At 34.4% G+C, this 17816-nt stretch overlaps 1 protein-coding gene across 1 annotated transcript in view; it reads left to right on the forward strand.

The window, feature by feature from the left end:
- Positions 1-17816, forward strand: part of DNAJC13 (DnaJ (Hsp40) homolog, subfamily C, member 13) — a 119110-nt gene that overhangs the window by 58840 nt on the left and 42454 nt on the right. Inside the window, exons 21-30 of the mRNA XM_012663287.1 lie at positions 1207-1360; positions 3875-3978; positions 4069-4228; positions 4960-5022; positions 6126-6227; positions 8362-8466; positions 9830-10032; positions 11080-11164; positions 15782-15936; positions 16438-16483. Coding sequence (XP_012518741.1) covers positions 1207-1360; positions 3875-3978; positions 4069-4228; positions 4960-5022; positions 6126-6227; positions 8362-8466; positions 9830-10032; positions 11080-11164; positions 15782-15936; positions 16438-16483 — 1177 coding nt within the window. The remainder of the gene's footprint in view (positions 1-1206; positions 1361-3874; positions 3979-4068; positions 4229-4959; positions 5023-6125; positions 6228-8361; positions 8467-9829; positions 10033-11079; positions 11165-15781; positions 15937-16437; positions 16484-17816) is intronic.

A 17816-nucleotide genomic window follows, 5' to 3' on the forward strand; every position in this document is an offset into this window, starting at 1 on the left:
TAAAGCTTTTTATAGAATGTTGATAGTCTGAGGAGCTAAAATTACTTTAAAGATTATATTAAGGCTTAGAGATGATTTCTTTAAAACAATTTATTATGGCTTAGAAATAATTGCATATTTCCTTAAAGCTGTGTTGGAAATGGAGTCTTCCAATGGTGAATGGTGAAAACAGACTTGTGAGAAATGAGTATCCAAGTTGTCTGACCTAATATACTTTTCTAGCCTTTCAAATACGGTGAACCCCTTCCTCTCCCCATCCACTAACCCCACTCTCATCTGCCCCACATATATATGTAGAAGGACATGGAAACATTTTGGGGAATTTGCAAAACTTCTTTAAGATAACTGAGTACTCAGTCTGGAAGCTGACATGTTGATTATACCTTGGCTAATAAAGAAAAATATGTGCTTTGAAAACTTTCCACACTACTTTTAAAGTATGTAGTATGTATATAGTATATCCTTAAGTATATGCCTCAATTGCGTTATCCCTCTTAGGACTTCCTTGGAACTCTGAAATGAGACTTTCCAGGAGGATTGCAAACTGAAAATAAAGGGATGTGAAGTCCATCCATCCCCAGTTCAGACTTGTGCCCGAATGTATTACAATAGTTAAGTTATTCGAAGAGTATGAGGGAAATATTTTGAAAATGCTCAATCCTAGCCTGGCAGTGTAGCAGTATTCTCTCTTGGGTAATCTGTAAGGTTCTAATAGAGAATGTTGCTCATCCCACAAACATCACACCCAAAAGTCCAGAGACTCTTATCTGCAACCTGCAATTTGATATCTGACAATAAAATTATTTTCTAACTAGGATTTATATTAGCAATGAATATCGAAACTGAAAGATGAGGTTTTTTTTTTAAATTCACACAGATTTGTAGTTTAGGTTCATTTTTTTCCTGATATTTTATTAAGCTTTCAAACATACAGAAAAAGTGTGTTTTTTTAGGTGTGGGCCAGTGGCGCAATGGATAACGCGTCTGATTACGAATCAGAAAAAGTGTGTTTTATAATGAATACCTGTAAACCTATCACCAATATTCTATCATTAACATTTTACTCTACTTGCTTTACGTAGATTTTATTTGTACTTGCTAATGTTTATTCCACTTTTTTCTTGCTTATTATGAGTAAGGGATATATGTAGATTTCTTTTTAATGTTTATTGCTTCATACCATTTTCTGATTATATGTATATCTAGGTTTAGTCAAGACCATGCCAAATCAAACCTTATTTGGAATTTCAAAACACGAGAAGAACTGAAAGATACTCTTGAATCTGAAATGAGAGCATTTAATATTGATAGAGAGCTTGGTAGTGCTAATGTGATCTCCTGGAACCACCATGAATTTGAGGTAAAGTTTAATTTTTGCAGTATATTAATCTTAAAAAAAATAAAGCATATACTATCTTGGGAGTGATTTTTTTTTTTTAATATTTAATTATAGAACTTGTGACTTTACCTTCCCCCTTAATGTTATAGAGGAAATATTGGAAAACTTGAATCTTTGAGACAAAAATTAAAAATTAATTTTAAATAACTCACTTTGCACCTGAGAATTCTGTAGAAGTTTTAATATTACAAATTTGATCCTTTGTATTCTAAATCTGTTCTTTGCATGTTTTTGTTGTTGGTTTTTTGGAATTTTTTCCCCCATTTCTAGGACCTTTAGATTCTTTCTCCATTAAAACACAGCCTGTTCACCTTGTTCCTTATAGCTTAATTAATTTTTTGTGGTAATTTGATTCTGAATATGGCTATATTTTACTATTCTTTTAAAAATATGTGAATAACAGGAAAAACAAGAACATGGTGGTAGGTCATTTTATACGTGTGTGTGTATAATTTAAGTACATGTATAAAACATAGTAACATGTATATAGTTTAAACTGTTATAACAGCTGCAAATATGAACATGTGGGTGATCCCGCAGACATTGATCCTTAACCAAACTGCATTTCGAAAACATGAATAATGTGAGTGTGTTCATTCCCTTCTTAGCAAACTAAAAACTTTCTTTACTTTGGTTTTGGGAGTCTGTAGTCTCCTGGATTTTTTCCTTCCTTGTTGTATACTGCTTCTCAATCTTTTGCACTCATTTCTTCTCATGTCCCCAGCCACTAAATGTTGGCTGGCCCCAAAGGATCCATTCTTGGATCTCTTCATTTTTATTCATTGCCTCAATGATCTCATCAAGTCTCTGGCTTTAAATGTTTATTTGCTTATGTCTTCCAGATTTTTATGTCCTGTTTAGACTTTGTTTGCTAGACTGACTTCATACTTTCATCTCTAATTAGATATCTAGTAAGCATCTAGAACTTCTTCTCCAAAATCGTGGTCTTGTTTTTCCCCTTGCAGTCTTTCCGATCTTTGTTACTTGTTATTTTCTAGTCAAATCCTTGAAATTATCTTTTCTCTTGTACCTCAAATCCAATTTGTCAACAAATCCTATATAATGCACCTTCAAAATTCATACAGAACCCGACCTTCATCTCGCTGTTGGATTGTAACAGTATCACTGCTTCCACCCTTGCCTCCCTGTACTCTCTTAGCAACACAGCAGCAGGATGATCTTGTTAAAAATGTAAGCAGATCATAGCATTTCTCTGCTGAAAACCCTCAGTTCTCCTTTGGCTTCCCATCTCACTTAAAGTCTTAGTCCTTGGAATGACAAGATAGGATCTGTGTACACCCCCTCCCACTCCAGGCATTTTTTCTCTTTGATCTAATCTACCACTCTCCCTTTCTCACTCTGTTCCAACCACACAGGCTTCCCGGGAAAATACCAAATTGATGTTTTTCCCTCAGGGTCTTTTTACTTGATTTTCACTCTGCCTAGAATAATCTTTTCCCTGGATAGCCTGGTAAATTTTCTCCTCTCTTTTAGGTCTTTTGAGCAGGCCATCCTGCTGTCTTATTAAAAAGTGCAGCCCCTTTTACCCATAGACACATACTTACATATTTCTCTCCCCATAGCTCCTTTCCTGCTTTATTTCACTCCATAGTTCTTACTGTCTCCCCACTATCATATATATTTTGCTTTTTTTCCTGCTATGCCTGCAAGGGCAGAAATTTTTATGTTTGTTCACTGCTGTATCTCCAGTGCATGGCACACAGCATATGCTTAATAAATAGAAGTTGAATTAATTGAATGCTCAGATTTTACAGAAGGAAAGTGAAATAGAGATTATAGATATTTGATTTTCCATAGTTTGTTTTTAGAAATCAATTATTTTAGGCTTTGGAAAAAGAATTTTGATAATCTGATCAGAGAATTCCTTATTACGATTGCTCGTGAATCTCTCCTTGAGACAAACAGCCTGCGTACAAGGGTCGTTGTGCTGCCCCAACTCTTGATCTTGGACTTCTCCCTCATTTATTCCTCTAATTAGTAGCCTGGGGTAATTTGACCTACAGCAAAGGAGTACTGTACAAAAATGTGAAATGAAGCTGATATATTGGTTTTAATTCTTGGCCCTCAGCCAGGGGTCGAGCTAGGGTAGGACAGAAGACCTGAAGTAGCTGGTGTGTGTTGGGCAAACTGTGTGCTACAGGACCACCTACTCCTTGCTTGGTTATGGCAAACCCAGAAGGGAATGAAGTAGATTTCATTCTTCCTCCCCCTACGTCTTCATTGATACTGTGTAGTGCTGTGACAGTTTTTATCAGCAAGTTTTACATTCATAAAACTGGCATATAATTCCAAATCAACACTTAACTGAAAGAGTGAGTCATGTTAATAATGAATTAACAGGTATTTTAAGAAACGATAAGCTCTGAACAGAAAGAATTGTAAGAAACAATTATGTGGAAATTGCCAAAAATCTATTGTGAACTAAAATAGTGTAATTTACTTTTATTAATAAAGGTTAAATATGAGTGCCTCGCAGAGGAAATCAAAATAGGAGACTATTACCTGAGATTACTGTTGGAGGAAGATGAGAATGAAGAAAGTGGATCAATTAAGAGATCGTGAGCTACTTACTCCGTGTATCCTGTTTTATTTGTTTTCACTATTGGTTTCATGGTTATTTTTATTGTGAACTTATTTTTTTAATCCAGGTATGAATTTTTCAATGAGCTCTATCATCGTTTCCTGCTCACCCCAAAAGTAAACATGAAGTGTTTATGTTTACAAGCCCTTGCTATTGTTTATGGCAGATGTCACGAAGAAATAGGACCTTTCACAGATACTAGATATATCATTGGAATGTTAGAGAGGGTAAGGATATCATTTAAAGAAACTGCTGTTTGATATTGTCATGGGTGTCCATGTTAAATCTCAAAACTAAATGTAAATTGTATTTGCTCACATTATTACTGTAACTTTCTTCATGAGCTTTTGTATAATTTATATTGTACTTTTTATCTAAGTTAGATAAAGAGGAAAATGATGGGTTAGTATTTGTCCATGTCAGTTTATTTTTCAATTTCTGCTTTTGAACAACTTTAGTGACCTATATGCCAGTCTTTAAATATAAGTATGGATGAGCTGGACAGGTGTATAAAAGAAATAGTGACTTCCAGGCTTAGGTACCTTTGGTTTTCTATTTTGGAAAAATCTTAAATGTATGAAGATAGTAAAACTTTTTAGAACATGTGGAACATCACTTACCAATTCTTTAGAATTTTTACTTAATTCGAGAGTATCATTTGGAATAATCCTTTCATTTACTTTAATTTTTATATGTCTCCTCAAAGCTATATATTAAAGTAGTCTGTTCAATGACTTTTAAACTATCTGCCTTTCTAGGGAAATTAGACAAATTATATAAAATTACAGAGAATGTAGGAGGAATTACAATAATTGGCAGACTTTTGTGATTTTTCTCCTTTATATTTAAGAGACAACATTATTTCTTACGGGTTATTGGTTGATTTTTGTCCAGTGATGGTAATATCTTAATTTGTGTTTCTATTCACTTCTGACTAAATTCTTATTTATTTCAATAGTGCACAGATAAACTTGAACGAGATAGGTTGATCCTCTTCCTTAACAAGTTGATCCTTAATAAGGTACAGTATTTTTGCATAAATATGCTATCATTTCCAAGTAATGTGCATATGTAAAGATAAACTATCATAGTTTGAGTGAATTATCCAGAGATAGTTCTTTTCTTATCTTCTTCAGTTTAGATCAAAAAGTACTCTAAACTCCTGGAGGGAAAAGTTTTTGCCAGTATTCCCTATATAGTCAGCCCTAATATTACAGATGCTGAATAAATTAATGATGATAAAATTCCAAATGAAGAATAGTGAAGGATAACCTTTAATGTATTAAAATGACTTAATAACCTAAAAATCCTTACCTGATTTTTCTTTAGGGATCTTTAGGATTAAATTTTAAATAAATGCTTGACATAAAATGGTAAGGTTTTGATTTATCAATATACATTTTGATGATAAAAACTAATCGAAGACATAAAATGAAGAGTGATTTCATTCTCATTTCTTTTTAAAGACATTTGAGAGATTTGTGCTAGTTTCTAACAAGAATTCATAGTTGTGATATATAACATTAACTCACAATTGTATGATGTTAAAATGACATCTAAGCAGATTTTTATTTCTTAAATTTTTAAAGAAATTTTTATTTCTTAAAACTTGCCTAGTTTTATTCTTATTTTTTGTAAGTAATGCAAATGTTTTTAAATAAGTCCTAGGAAATTTTCATTTAAATTATAGTCTCTTCCTTCTCATAAATTGCCAGTTTTTAAATTTAAAAAAACAAACTAGAACATGAAAAGGTTTTTAATGTAGCAGAATTATTTCTGATTATGGAATAATCTGTTTATTAAAAAGGCTTTGGATGAATAATTACAGAACCAGAGTTTATCATGACAATCTTTAGTTTGTTTTTATTTTTGTGGTTTTTTTTTTCACTCAGAACATATTTAAATAAAAAGTCTTATGTGGTCTCTTTTTAATACAGTTTTGCCCTTTTAATCTATCTAAATTCAGATTCCTTAAATACAAAATCTGGAAAATATTAAGTAATACTAGTTGTATTTAGTTATTTCAAAGAGATTCCAAGTATTTTCCTCTTTGAGAACCTTTTAGGTAGTAGTACCTATTGGAAAGGAATGTTTTAGATTATGTAAAAATATTCTCTCTTCCAGAAAAATGTTAAGGATCTCATGGATTCAAATGGGATTAGAATCCTTGTGGACTTGCTTACCCTTGCCCATCTCCACGTAAGCCGAGCTACAGTACCACTGCAAGTATGTATGCTTGTCTAGGTTTTACAAGTGTAACATTCCTTGAATACAATTTTAGGGTCAAAAGAATCATGGAAATCTGAAAATATGTTAATATATGTGATCAAGAGTGTATTTCTCCAATGATTATAATAGTACTAATACCTGGGAGATTAATTCACACACAAAAAGTGAAATCACCAAAAGAAAAATCTGAAATGGACAGTAATGATTGATCCCATTTTATTTTTCTAATGTCTCTTTTGTCTTTTAAAGTAACTGCATCTTTAATGCGGCTTATCTTGAGGCAGTATAACCTTTAGGATTTAAACTGAATTCATCAGATATATAAATAGAACTTTTAGCATTGACAAGGATTTAGAATATGCTTTACCTTAAGGAATCTGGAGCCCTTGTTGAAACCAGCCAAGAGGCCAGGTGTGGTGGCTCACGTCTGTAGTTCTAGCACTCTGGGAGGCCTAGGTGGGAGGATCGCTTCAGATCAGGAGTTCAACACCAGCCTGAACAAGAGCGAGACCCTGTATCTACTAAAAATAGAAATAATTAGCCAGGTGTGATGGTGTGCGCCTGTAGTTCCAGCTGCTCAGGAGGCTGAGGCAGGAGGATCACTTGAGCCCAGGAGTTTGAGGTTGCCGTGAACTAAGCTGATGGCACGGCACTCTAGCCTGGGTGACAGAGTGAGACCGTGTCTCAAAAAAAAAAAAAAAAGAGAGAAACCAGCCAAAAGGACAAAGCTGCAAGTCTACTGAAAGGCCTCTTCTGATACCTAACTTATAGAAAGGGCAGCTCATTTGATTTTTTTAATGTTATGTTTTGTATTTGTTTAATTTCCTGGTGCAATGCGATGTGTCACGTTAGATTTTGTCTGAATTGTAACCACAAGTGCTATTGGAATATTTAGAATATGGCATTTTCTGTTATCGAGTATGAATTATGGTAATCATAATGTTCATTATATACCATTACAGTGTACCAGGTACTGTTCTGGTACACATAATATGTTAACTCTTTAAATCTCCCAACAGTCCTATGTGATGGTTACTGTCATTATTTGCATTTTATAGGTGAAGAAATTAAGAAACAGAGAGGCTAAATGTATTGCCCAAGGTCATCCAATAGGTGGCAGAGCCAGACTTCGAACCCAGAAATTTATGCTCTTAACCACTTTGCTATGCCACTATATATGAGTCTAGCTTAAAGCTGATAGTTATGGGAGTATTGAAAATCCGTATTATAATAAAATGTACTACATAAAAATTCTACCCTAGGTTCTTATAAAACACTGATAAAGAAAATTATTAGAATTATTTGTAGTTAGGGTAATAGATTGAAACTAAGTATTTAAAACCACTAAAAACTTTCCTGTTAGCATTTTAACTCTTTGATCTCAGGTGCTTATTGAAACTCTTGGTTGGAGTGAGGTTTTTTTCCCCCAATAGAACTTTAATATTTTGTGCATTGCAGTTTAAGGTTAATAGTATATGTTTTTTATTTAATTGTCTACAGTATTGTTTGCTACTAAAACTTTAGTGTCCTGAGAATTTATTAATGACTATAGAAAACGTAGATGTCTTTGAATTTAGCTTAGATTGCTGAGTAAATTTAGGAAACCATTTACTTCAAATGCATATTAATAAGGAAATAGACTGGGCATGGTGGCCTGTAATCCCAGCATGTTGGGAGGCTAAAGCAGGAAGATCCCTTGAGCCCAGGAGTTCAAGACCAGCCAGAACAACATAGCAAGACCCTATTTCTACAAAAAAAAAAAAATTAGCCAGACATGGTGATATACACCTGTAGTCCCAGCTACTCAGGAGGCTGAAGTGAGAGGATTGTTTGAACCTAGGAGTTTGAGGGTACTGTGAGTTATGATCACAACACTGCACTACAGCCTGGGTAGCAAAGTGAGACCCTGTCTCTAAAAAAATAAGTTAAAAAAAATATGGAAATAACTTTTTATGCCTATTAGGTTAGGCATTTAATCCTTAACTCTTAACATAAGGTCACTTAAAATCTCAGGTGAAATTTTAAAGGGCTATAAACTCCCCAAATTAGTACTTTGCAACTTTGTTTTATGACATACATTTGCCCCCTTATATTTCTGCCTTGGAAAATAACAAATCTTTTTAAAACTTAGAGCAATGTGATCGAAGCTGCTCCAGACATGAAAAGAGAAAGTGAAAAGGAATGGTATTTTGGTAACGCAGACAAAGAGAGGAGTGGCCCGTATGGATTTCATGAGGTATTTATCTTGGAAAAACTTTTCCTGAAGGTCTTAGCCTTTCTTATGCCCTCCTGCTTAGCACTCATAGAGATGTGGAGTATTTTAAAACTGCGATTTGAATTACTGTTATCAGCTCCAAGGGCCCATTTCCACATGACGAATTAGATGGTTTGTACTTCTAGAGAACCACACATGCATACAAAATCATGTCTTCAAACTTGGTTTAAAAGCTATTGCTGGCCAGGCGCGGTGGCTCACGCCTGTAATTCTAGCACTCTGGGAGGCCAAGGCAGGCGGATTGTTTGAGCTCAGGCGTTCGAAACCAGCCTGAGCAAGAGCGAGACCCCGTCTCTACTAAAAATAGAAAGAAATTAATCAGACAACTAAAAATATATAGAAAAAATTAGCCGAGCATGGTGGCGCATGCCTACTCGGGAGGCTGAGGCAGAAGGATCGCTTGAGCCCAGGAGTTTGAGGTTGCTGTGAGCTAGGCTGACGCCACGGCACTCACTCTAGCCAGGGCAAAAGAGTGAGACTCTGTCTCAAAAAAAAAAAAAAAAAGCTATTGCTGGCCAGGCAGAGTGGCTCATGCCTGTAATCCTAGCATTTTGGGAGGCAGAGGTGGGAGGGTCACTTGAGGCCAGGAGTTTGAGACCAGCCAGAGCAATGTAGTGAGACCCCATCTCTACAAAAAATAAGAAAAAATGAACTGGGCATGGTGGCATGCACCTGTAGTCCCAGCTACTTGCGAGGCTTAGGCAGGAGGATTCCTTGAGCTGGGTGTTTGAGGTTGCAGTGAGCTATGTAATGATGCCACCGTACTCTAGCCCAGGCAACAGAGCAAGACCCTGTCTCAAAAAAACAAACAAACAAAAATATTAAAAGCTATTGTTATGGAGGTAGCACACAGGTGTTTAATGAACTTTATATAATAACAATTGCTATCTTAGTAATTTTGTCAAAGTATAATGCTTCTATATGGTATGAAGAAGTAAGGTTTAATAATGCAGTCTGAAATTAACTGAAAATTGCCTGTTCAGTCAAAGAATTGAGGTCACTTTCCCTCTTTATCTGCTGCTGTTTGGTCGTACCTTCCCATCTTTAGCTTCCCAGGTTCATTCAGAATTTGATCATTTTACATTCTGCCTACCATTTTTACTCTTTCTGGTGTTTTTTATGTTTCGCAGGTTGGCTAACTAAATGCTTACTTTTCTTATAATATTAGCCAAATTTGGGTTCCCAAAGGCCTGTCAACAACAATTTTTTTTCCATAGTGTACTTGCATATTTGTTTCATAGTTTAGTATGTATTTACTATAAAACACTGGCAAAATTTTGCATTTTATTTTGTCTGTTTGTAATGATGCCTTCCATCCATTAAGATGCAAGAATTGTGGACCAAAGGAATGTTAAATGCAAAGACCAGATGCTGGGCTCAAGGCATGGATGGATGGCGACCACTTCAGGCGATACCACAGCTTAAGTGGTGTCTGTTAGCCAGTGGACAGGCTGTCCTGAATGAAACTGACCTTGCTACTCTTATATTGAACATGTTGATCACAATGTGTGGATATTTTCCAAGCAGGTAAAATGTAATTGAATGTTTCCATGGGAACTCTAAAATATATTGTTCTCCCCATTTGTATGGATGCTTCCTCAGTAATATCATAGAATTACTATGGTGATTTAAAACACCTTGAAAGAATACTGTTTTGACCCTGGAACTTTCTGGAACATATAAAAAATAATTTGCAAATTATATTGATACGGTAGCTAAAAAGCCACTTATCTGGGAGATTTCAAATAATATTACAAAATTATCTGCACTCTAATAATAGTAACAGTTATAATATTTATGTGAATTAGGTGTGAATGTTTTGAAATAAACACTGCAATCCATAGACAGAGGCGAGTGCCACCTTTTGTTCTGTCAGGTTAGCTACTCCTGGTATAGAAGGTAAGTCTAGGCCCACACCTTGCCCCACTGGACTAGTAAAGGTAAGAATTTATTCTCTAGCAGCAATAATATTTATATCCCTTGCCTGGAACTTTTCAATTTTTATAAAATACTTGCATATATATAAGTTTGTTTTATTCTGTACTAAAGGTATCTTGTGATGGACATTACTGAGAAACTGTCACATATTTTATAACACTTGAGATTTACATGGTGCCAATTCTCTTTAAAAACCAGATCAGACTCAAAACCATACGATTAGTATTTAGAAATACTATAGCATTAAAGTTAAAGCTATACTTGGAAAATACTGAACATAGTTAAATTAAGGTTTTTAAATTTGTGAGAAAGCTTGATATGCCCTTTGGGGGGAAATATCCACTGACAGTGTGTTGGACAACACCAAGTTTAATCAATTAAATAATAAATAAGAGTCTTTGGCTCTTCTAGGGTACTGTTTTTCAAGGAAATCTTATGGAAGGAAATGAAGTCATATTAAGCAGCCAAATAGATTTAAACCAAAATACCTAATCATGTTCCCAGCTGTATGAGAGCTTAGTCTTCATTAACAAAAAAGTAAGGTAACCTGCTTCATGCCTAGTAGAATGTCATATGCTCTGAACATGCAAATTTTAATAAATATATTAAATGTTGATCTTAGAAAATATTTTCTAGGGATCAAGATAATGCCATCATTCGGCCTTTACCCAGAGTGAAAAGACTACTATCAGACAGCACTTGTCTTCCCCATATTATTCAGGTGAGTTCCTTTTATGTTACCAAACTAGGAGTAGTATCTTAAGAATCATTTTCTCATTTTTATTATGAGTCCTAGTCTTTGTTTTATTGTAGTCTATTCCATTTTCAAAAAGCCTAAACCCTGAATTACATTCATTTCACTTACTCCTGGGTTGATATTTGGAATATACTGTGGAAGGTCATGTTTTTAGAAGCCAAAACATGGGATGTCTCCAGATTCCAGAATTATTCTAAAAGAGTTTTATTTATCCAGTCTTAAAACCACACCATTGTAACTGAAAGGTGATCTACTCTAGTTTGTGGTTCAGGTTGATGTTGTTAGGGCTACTGGAAGTATACCAGCAAGCCACAGATGTTGACATGTTGGTTTATATCTTAACAAATAATCACAGCAGTCTCAACTAGCTTATGCCTCGGAGTTTTGACTGTTCTTTGTTATGTGTTTTCATAGAAAGCAACTGATTCAAAGCATTGAGTTGAAATTATATAGGATATATTAAAGTATCTTTTCTTTTTTTTTTTTTTCTTTTGCATTTTGCTCTTTGGAATTAAGCTGTCTACACACCAGATTAGCGTTAAACTCAAATAAGTCAGAGATTTCAGTTAAATATTTCCTTCCTGCTTACTGATTATTCCGTTGGCAAATCTAATTTTTTTTTTTTGACGTTAACTACACATGGCTTGACTTTAAGATCTACGCCAGTAATTTGTGCCATTTATACCTATCAGTTGTACGTTGGCGTGGAGAGAGAAGAATTACTCAGTTTATATATTTTTACATTCACATTTTTACTACCTAAGTGCCTATGTAAGGCACTGATAATGAGAAAGACTTCTGAATATAGTAATGCCTTATCAACTTTTTCTTTTTTTGCCAATTTCTGTTATTTACACATACCAGCATTTTAAAATTTGTATACTTTTCTATTGTGAATATTTCCATTCAAATCCTTAAATAAAAGGATCTGAATGGAATGAACTGGAAAATGAAAGGAAATGAACTATAATTATTTTTCTTCTAAATTACTACCACCATCAGCACCCCTAGAGGACCATGTGGCTGCGTATGAGAGGTGATGCAAAGAGAAGGATTTGTTTTCTGTGATGGACCCTCTCAACATGGAGATAAAACACCATGCTCAGAAAATCAGCCTCTCCCAAAAATGTTTCCAAAACTTACGAAACTGAATGGAAAACAGTAAATGCAAATGGCATTAAATTTGAAGCCAGGAAAGGATGACTGAAAAATTTAAGAGGTCCAGGCAGCATAACATGAAGCTTGGGGGAAGGAGGCTCTATTTTAATTAACTAAAAATTTTTAGTAATATCTGAACAATTAAAGTGAGAGAAAAGAATTTTGTTGATAAATCTAGCTCCTTTTAACAGCATATGCCTACTGTATTTTTAATACTGAGTTCAAAAAATATACTGTAAAGGTTATTTTTGTTTTTCCCTTAATTTTTTTGTATTCTGAGAGAATCTTGTTAAAGCATAGTTAGGTATCTCTAGTAGTTTTTAGGAACATTATCTCCATTGGTTGAAAAGGGATTTCTGTACTTCATTTGACTTTAAGAACGATCATCAGTTTTACCATCTGATAAAGGTTCAAAAAATTTTTTAACTTTTTTTCCTCCTTTTTAAAACTTTAAGTAGAATTAGAGGATACAAGTTAAATTCTTTTACATGTATATATCGTATAGTGGTGAAGTCTGGGCTTTTGTACTCATTACCCAAATAGTGTATGATGTAGCCCGTAGGTAATTTTTCATCCCTCTGCCCTCCCCCTCTTTTGAGTCTCCAGTGTGCATTATACCATTCTGTGTGTCCTTGCATAGCCATAGATTTAGCTCTCAACTTATAAGTGAGAACATGTGGCATTTTTCTGTTCCTGAGTTACTTTCCTTAGAATAATGATGGCCTCCAGTTCCGTCCAAGTTGCTGCAAAAGATATTGTTTCATTCCTTTTTATGGCTGAGTAGTACTCCATGGGGTGTGTGTGTGTGTACACACCACATTTTTTTTTTTTATTCACTCATCAGTTATGGGCACTTAGGTTGATTCCATATCTTTGCAGTTGTGAATTGTGTGTGCTTCAATAAACATTGAAGTGCAGGTGTCTTTTTTATATAATTTCTTTTCCTTTAGGTAGATACCCAGTAGTGGGATTTCAGGATCAAATGATAGATCTACTTTTAGGTCTTTGAGAAATCTCCATACTGATCTTCATAGATGTTGTACCAATTTACATTCCCATCAACAGTGTTTAAGTATTCCCTTTCACTACATCCTTGCCAACATCTACTGTGTTTTGACTTTTTAATAATGACCATTCTAAGTGGAGTAAGATAGTATCTCATTGTGTTTTTAATTTGCATTTCCCTGATGATTTGTGATGTTGAGCATTTTTCCATGTTTATTGGCCATTTGTGTATCTTTTGAAAAATGTCCGTTCATGTCATTTGCCAATTTTTTAATGGGGTTTGTTTTTTTCTTGTTGATTTGTTTGTGTTCCTTATAGATTCTGGATATTGGTCCTTTGTCAGATACATAGTTTGTGAATATTTTCTCTCATTCTATAAGTTGTCTGTTTACTCTGTTGATTATTCTTTTGCTGTGCAGAAACTTCTTGGTTTAATTAGGTCCTATTTGTCTATTTTTGTTTTTGTTGTTTTTGCTTTTGGTGGCTTCGGCATAAATTCTTTGGGTAGGCCAATGTCCAGAAGAGTTTTTCCTAGGTTTTCTTTTAGGATTTTTATGGTTTCAGGTCTTAGATTTAAGTCTTTAGCTCATCTCGAGTTAATTTTTGTATGTGGTGAGAGATAGGGATCCAGTTTCATTCTTCTGCATGTGGCTATCCAATTTTCCCTGCACCATTTGTTGAAATAGGGTTTCCTTTCCCCAGTGTATATTGTCTGCTTTGTTGAAGATCAGTTGGTTGTAGGATATGGTTTTATTTCTGGGTTCTCTATTCTGTTCCATTGATCTGTATGTCTACCTTTATGCCAGCACCATGCTGTTCTGGTTACTATAGCCAATATAGTATATTATACTGTAGTACAATTTGAATTCAGATAATGTGATACCTACAGCTTTGTTATTTTTGCTTAGGATTACCTTGGCTATTTTGACTATTTTTTGGTTCCATATGAATTTTAGTTCCATATGAATTTCAGTTCCATATGAATTTTAGAATTATTTTTTCTATTTCTGTGAAAAATGACGTTGGTACTTTGACAGAAATTGCATTCAATCTGTAGATTGGTTGGATCAGTATGAACTTCTTGATAGATTCTTCTCATTCATGAGCATTGAATGTTTTTCCATTTGTGTTGCCTGTGATTTCTTTCATTAGTGATTTATAGTTCTCCTTGTAGAGATCTTTCACCTTGGTTATATATAGGATTAGATATATAACCATGTGTGTGTGTGTGTGTGTGTATTTTTTTCTTTTTTTTTTTTTTTTGCCAGCCTCAGAATTTGTGAAGTGGCTTAAGATACAGGTAAGAGAGTGTTCTGGGTTTTCTAGTACAGTGACAATTTGAAACATTCTACTTGGTGGGCTTTTTTTGCTTTTTGGGTTTTTTGTTTGTTTGGTTGGTTCGTTGGTTGGCTGGGTTTTTTTACCTGCTGATTTCCTTAATGTCAAGTCTTGAACTACAGCTGCAGTTAACACTAGGGAAAATCCTGTGTGACTGTATTTTTCCTTTGTAAAATAGGTCATGGTATGAAACACTTAATCTGAATACCTTGTTGAACAGATGACACCAAAACAAAGAGAAATTTAAGTCATTTACTTAAAAAACATGTAGCTGTCTAGTCTCACATGAGGGTCTAGAACTTTGGCTTCTTAATTTGAGCTAGTCCTTACTCTCTTTATTGTAATGTTTTTTTTCTAATAGCATTTGACCCCAAATTGGGGATTCTTTGGAAGCAAGTATTTATAGAAAATTGAAATGCCACTTTTATTAAACTTCATAGATAAAGCCTACTAAATTTGTTTATAAAATGTTTATTCATAGCAATTCTGTGTGGTTTCTTATTAGTCCAGATTCATGTACAGTGGTCCCAGAAATTCTCTAGAAATGCTCACATTTCTGAAGGCCACATCTTTCGGTACTTTCTAGTAGTAGAAGTACTATCTGGTACTTCTGGTACTTGTTTACCCTCTTACCTTTTACTTGCACTTTCTACTTTTATTTCCACTTTTTAGTGCTGTTTCACTGATAGTTGTTTTCTGCTTTCCTCAAGTTCTCAAGTAGCCTTCAGGGGATTCTTCATGTCAACTCAACTGAACTGAAACCACTCCAGAGAAGTCTGTTCAGGAAGATTCTCACACAAGAACCAATTTTACCTTATAACACCATGACAAAACTAGCTTGAGGCATGTTTTGGCTTTTTCTGAATAATTTTTGGCCAATTCTCAATTGATATTTGACTATCTCTGCATTACATTTTGTAGAATGAATCATCTTCCAATCTGTTATGGGTCCAGTAGACCAGCTTAGTGAATCCCACTTACACAAGAAACTGTAACTTCAGTGCATGAAATACATAAACATAAAACGAATTATAATATTCAAGTTTTTCACAACCCAATAACCAAAACATTTTTTTTCAGCTACTGTTGACCTTTGACCCTATCCTTGTTGAGAAGGTTGCTATTTTGTTATACCATATCATGCAAGATAACCCGCAGTTACCCCGTCTTTATCTGAGTGGAGTGTTTTTCTTTATCATGATGTACACAGGTTCCAATGTGCTTCCTATTGCTCGGTAAGAACTTTAAGGTTAATCTATTTAAAATTATTATTTGAATTGTACATGGCCAGATTTATTTAATTGAATTTTTTTTGAGTACATCATTGTTTTGATTAAACTTGTCATTGTAAAAGCAGTTTAACCACATGTCTGAAGATTTGGAAAATAAAAGAATGAGAGAGAAACTACTCAGAATTGTACCAAATTACCACATCTAACATAAGAATTCTATTATTATTTAGCATATTAATATATGTATTTAATGTAACTATCCATATTATGCATGCAGATTAATATTTTACTTTTTTCTTAAAATTGGGTAATTTTGTATATTCTTACATATCCTCAATATGACTATACTTTAAAATTTTTTCTAGTTCATTTAAGTTCTTGCCTTAATCAGAAATTAAATAATTTGGAAATATAAATGTAAGTTGCCTTTTGTTTATCTATAAAAGATCTGACTAAACCTAAATCAGTTCCTGTATTTGACAGGTTGTTTATTTTTCTTTCTAGGTTTTTGAAATACACACATACCAAACAGGCTTTCAAATCAGAGGAGGTAAGTCAGATCAATCATCTGAATACTTAACCCTGGGTATGCTGTCTTGGCACTGTAAAGTTCCCGAGCTATGTATGTTTACTAGATTATAAGTGCTTGAGGGCAGGTGCTGTTTTATTCGATTTTTTTTACATGTTTTGTGATATCTTGCACATAGAAAGTCTCAGCTAATATTTTTAAATGACAATAAATGTTGTCAACCCATTAGACTTAATATTAAAATTGCAGCTATGAATTATAACCTCATAGTCCTGTGAATATAAGTTGTTCTCTCTGTATAAGATTTAGATTAGTGATTTTCACAAAGAATTCATTACATACTTGAGTCTCATATGGTCGGCTATGATGCAGGAAGACGTCAGCCTTTTTTTTGTTCAGATCCCAAGGTGGCAGAGTATAGGTGTCTGTTTTGAAGCTACTCAGTTTTTTATATGCTCTGCTCTCAAGTGTTCTTGTCATTTTACTGAAGAGGAAAACTAGGAGTTCAAAATAGAATGAGACTTACCTAGGTAGCTTTGACAACCTGAGACTTTATACCTACATTTTGCAAAGAGATACTTATTGTCAAAACATAACTGAAGGATGTTTTTATGTTTTGGGGGGATTTTATCAAGAGCAGAATAATATACTAAAACCAGACTACTCTTTAGGAGACTAACAAAGAATATTGCACCACTTTGTTGGTAGACACTAGACTAAACTGTATGTTTTCTAGAGCAGCCAGTGAAGCACAAGAAAGTAATTCGTTTGTCTAATGATATTAAAGTGATGCCCATGGCAGCATAATTTCCACAGCTTTATGCAAATAGAAAACGAGAATATGAAAAAAGTGAAAAGAAAAAATTATCTAATGATAGTACCTTAATGCAGTATTAGGCATTTGGGGCATTTGGTAACGTGTGATCATTATCCTAACTCCATTTGGCCAGCTGGAGGATAGGGACTTCTCAATTTAGTTAATTATAATTACTTTTGAGTAGAAATTCTCTATCTAAACCCTAGTCACATTTCATCAGGACAGGTTTTCTCAAATCTTCTGGACTGACTGGTTTTTGAAAACAGAACCAGGTTTAGGTGGGAACTATATATAGCCAACAATATAATGCAGGATAACAGATGTAAATCTTCACAAGATCTTCCTTGTGTTGACCATTACTGTTACCCGTGGTCAAAGGCCAGTCATCCTAAACAATACTGGCAGCACCTAACACTTGAAGTTAAGACTGCTGCAGGGCTAGAGGCTGTCGGTTCTGCCTTGGAGATCTGCCAAGCTCATGTGTACCAGCCACCTTCCACTTCACATTTGCCATACTTCCATCTAAATTCCCATAGC

The sequence above is a fragment of the Propithecus coquereli genome, unplaced genomic scaffold, assembly GCF_000956105.1.
Source record: "Propithecus coquereli isolate 6110/MARCELLA unplaced genomic scaffold, Pcoq_1.0 Scaffold12, whole genome shotgun sequence".
Taxonomy (NCBI): domain Eukaryota; kingdom Metazoa; phylum Chordata; class Mammalia; order Primates; family Indriidae; genus Propithecus; species Propithecus coquereli.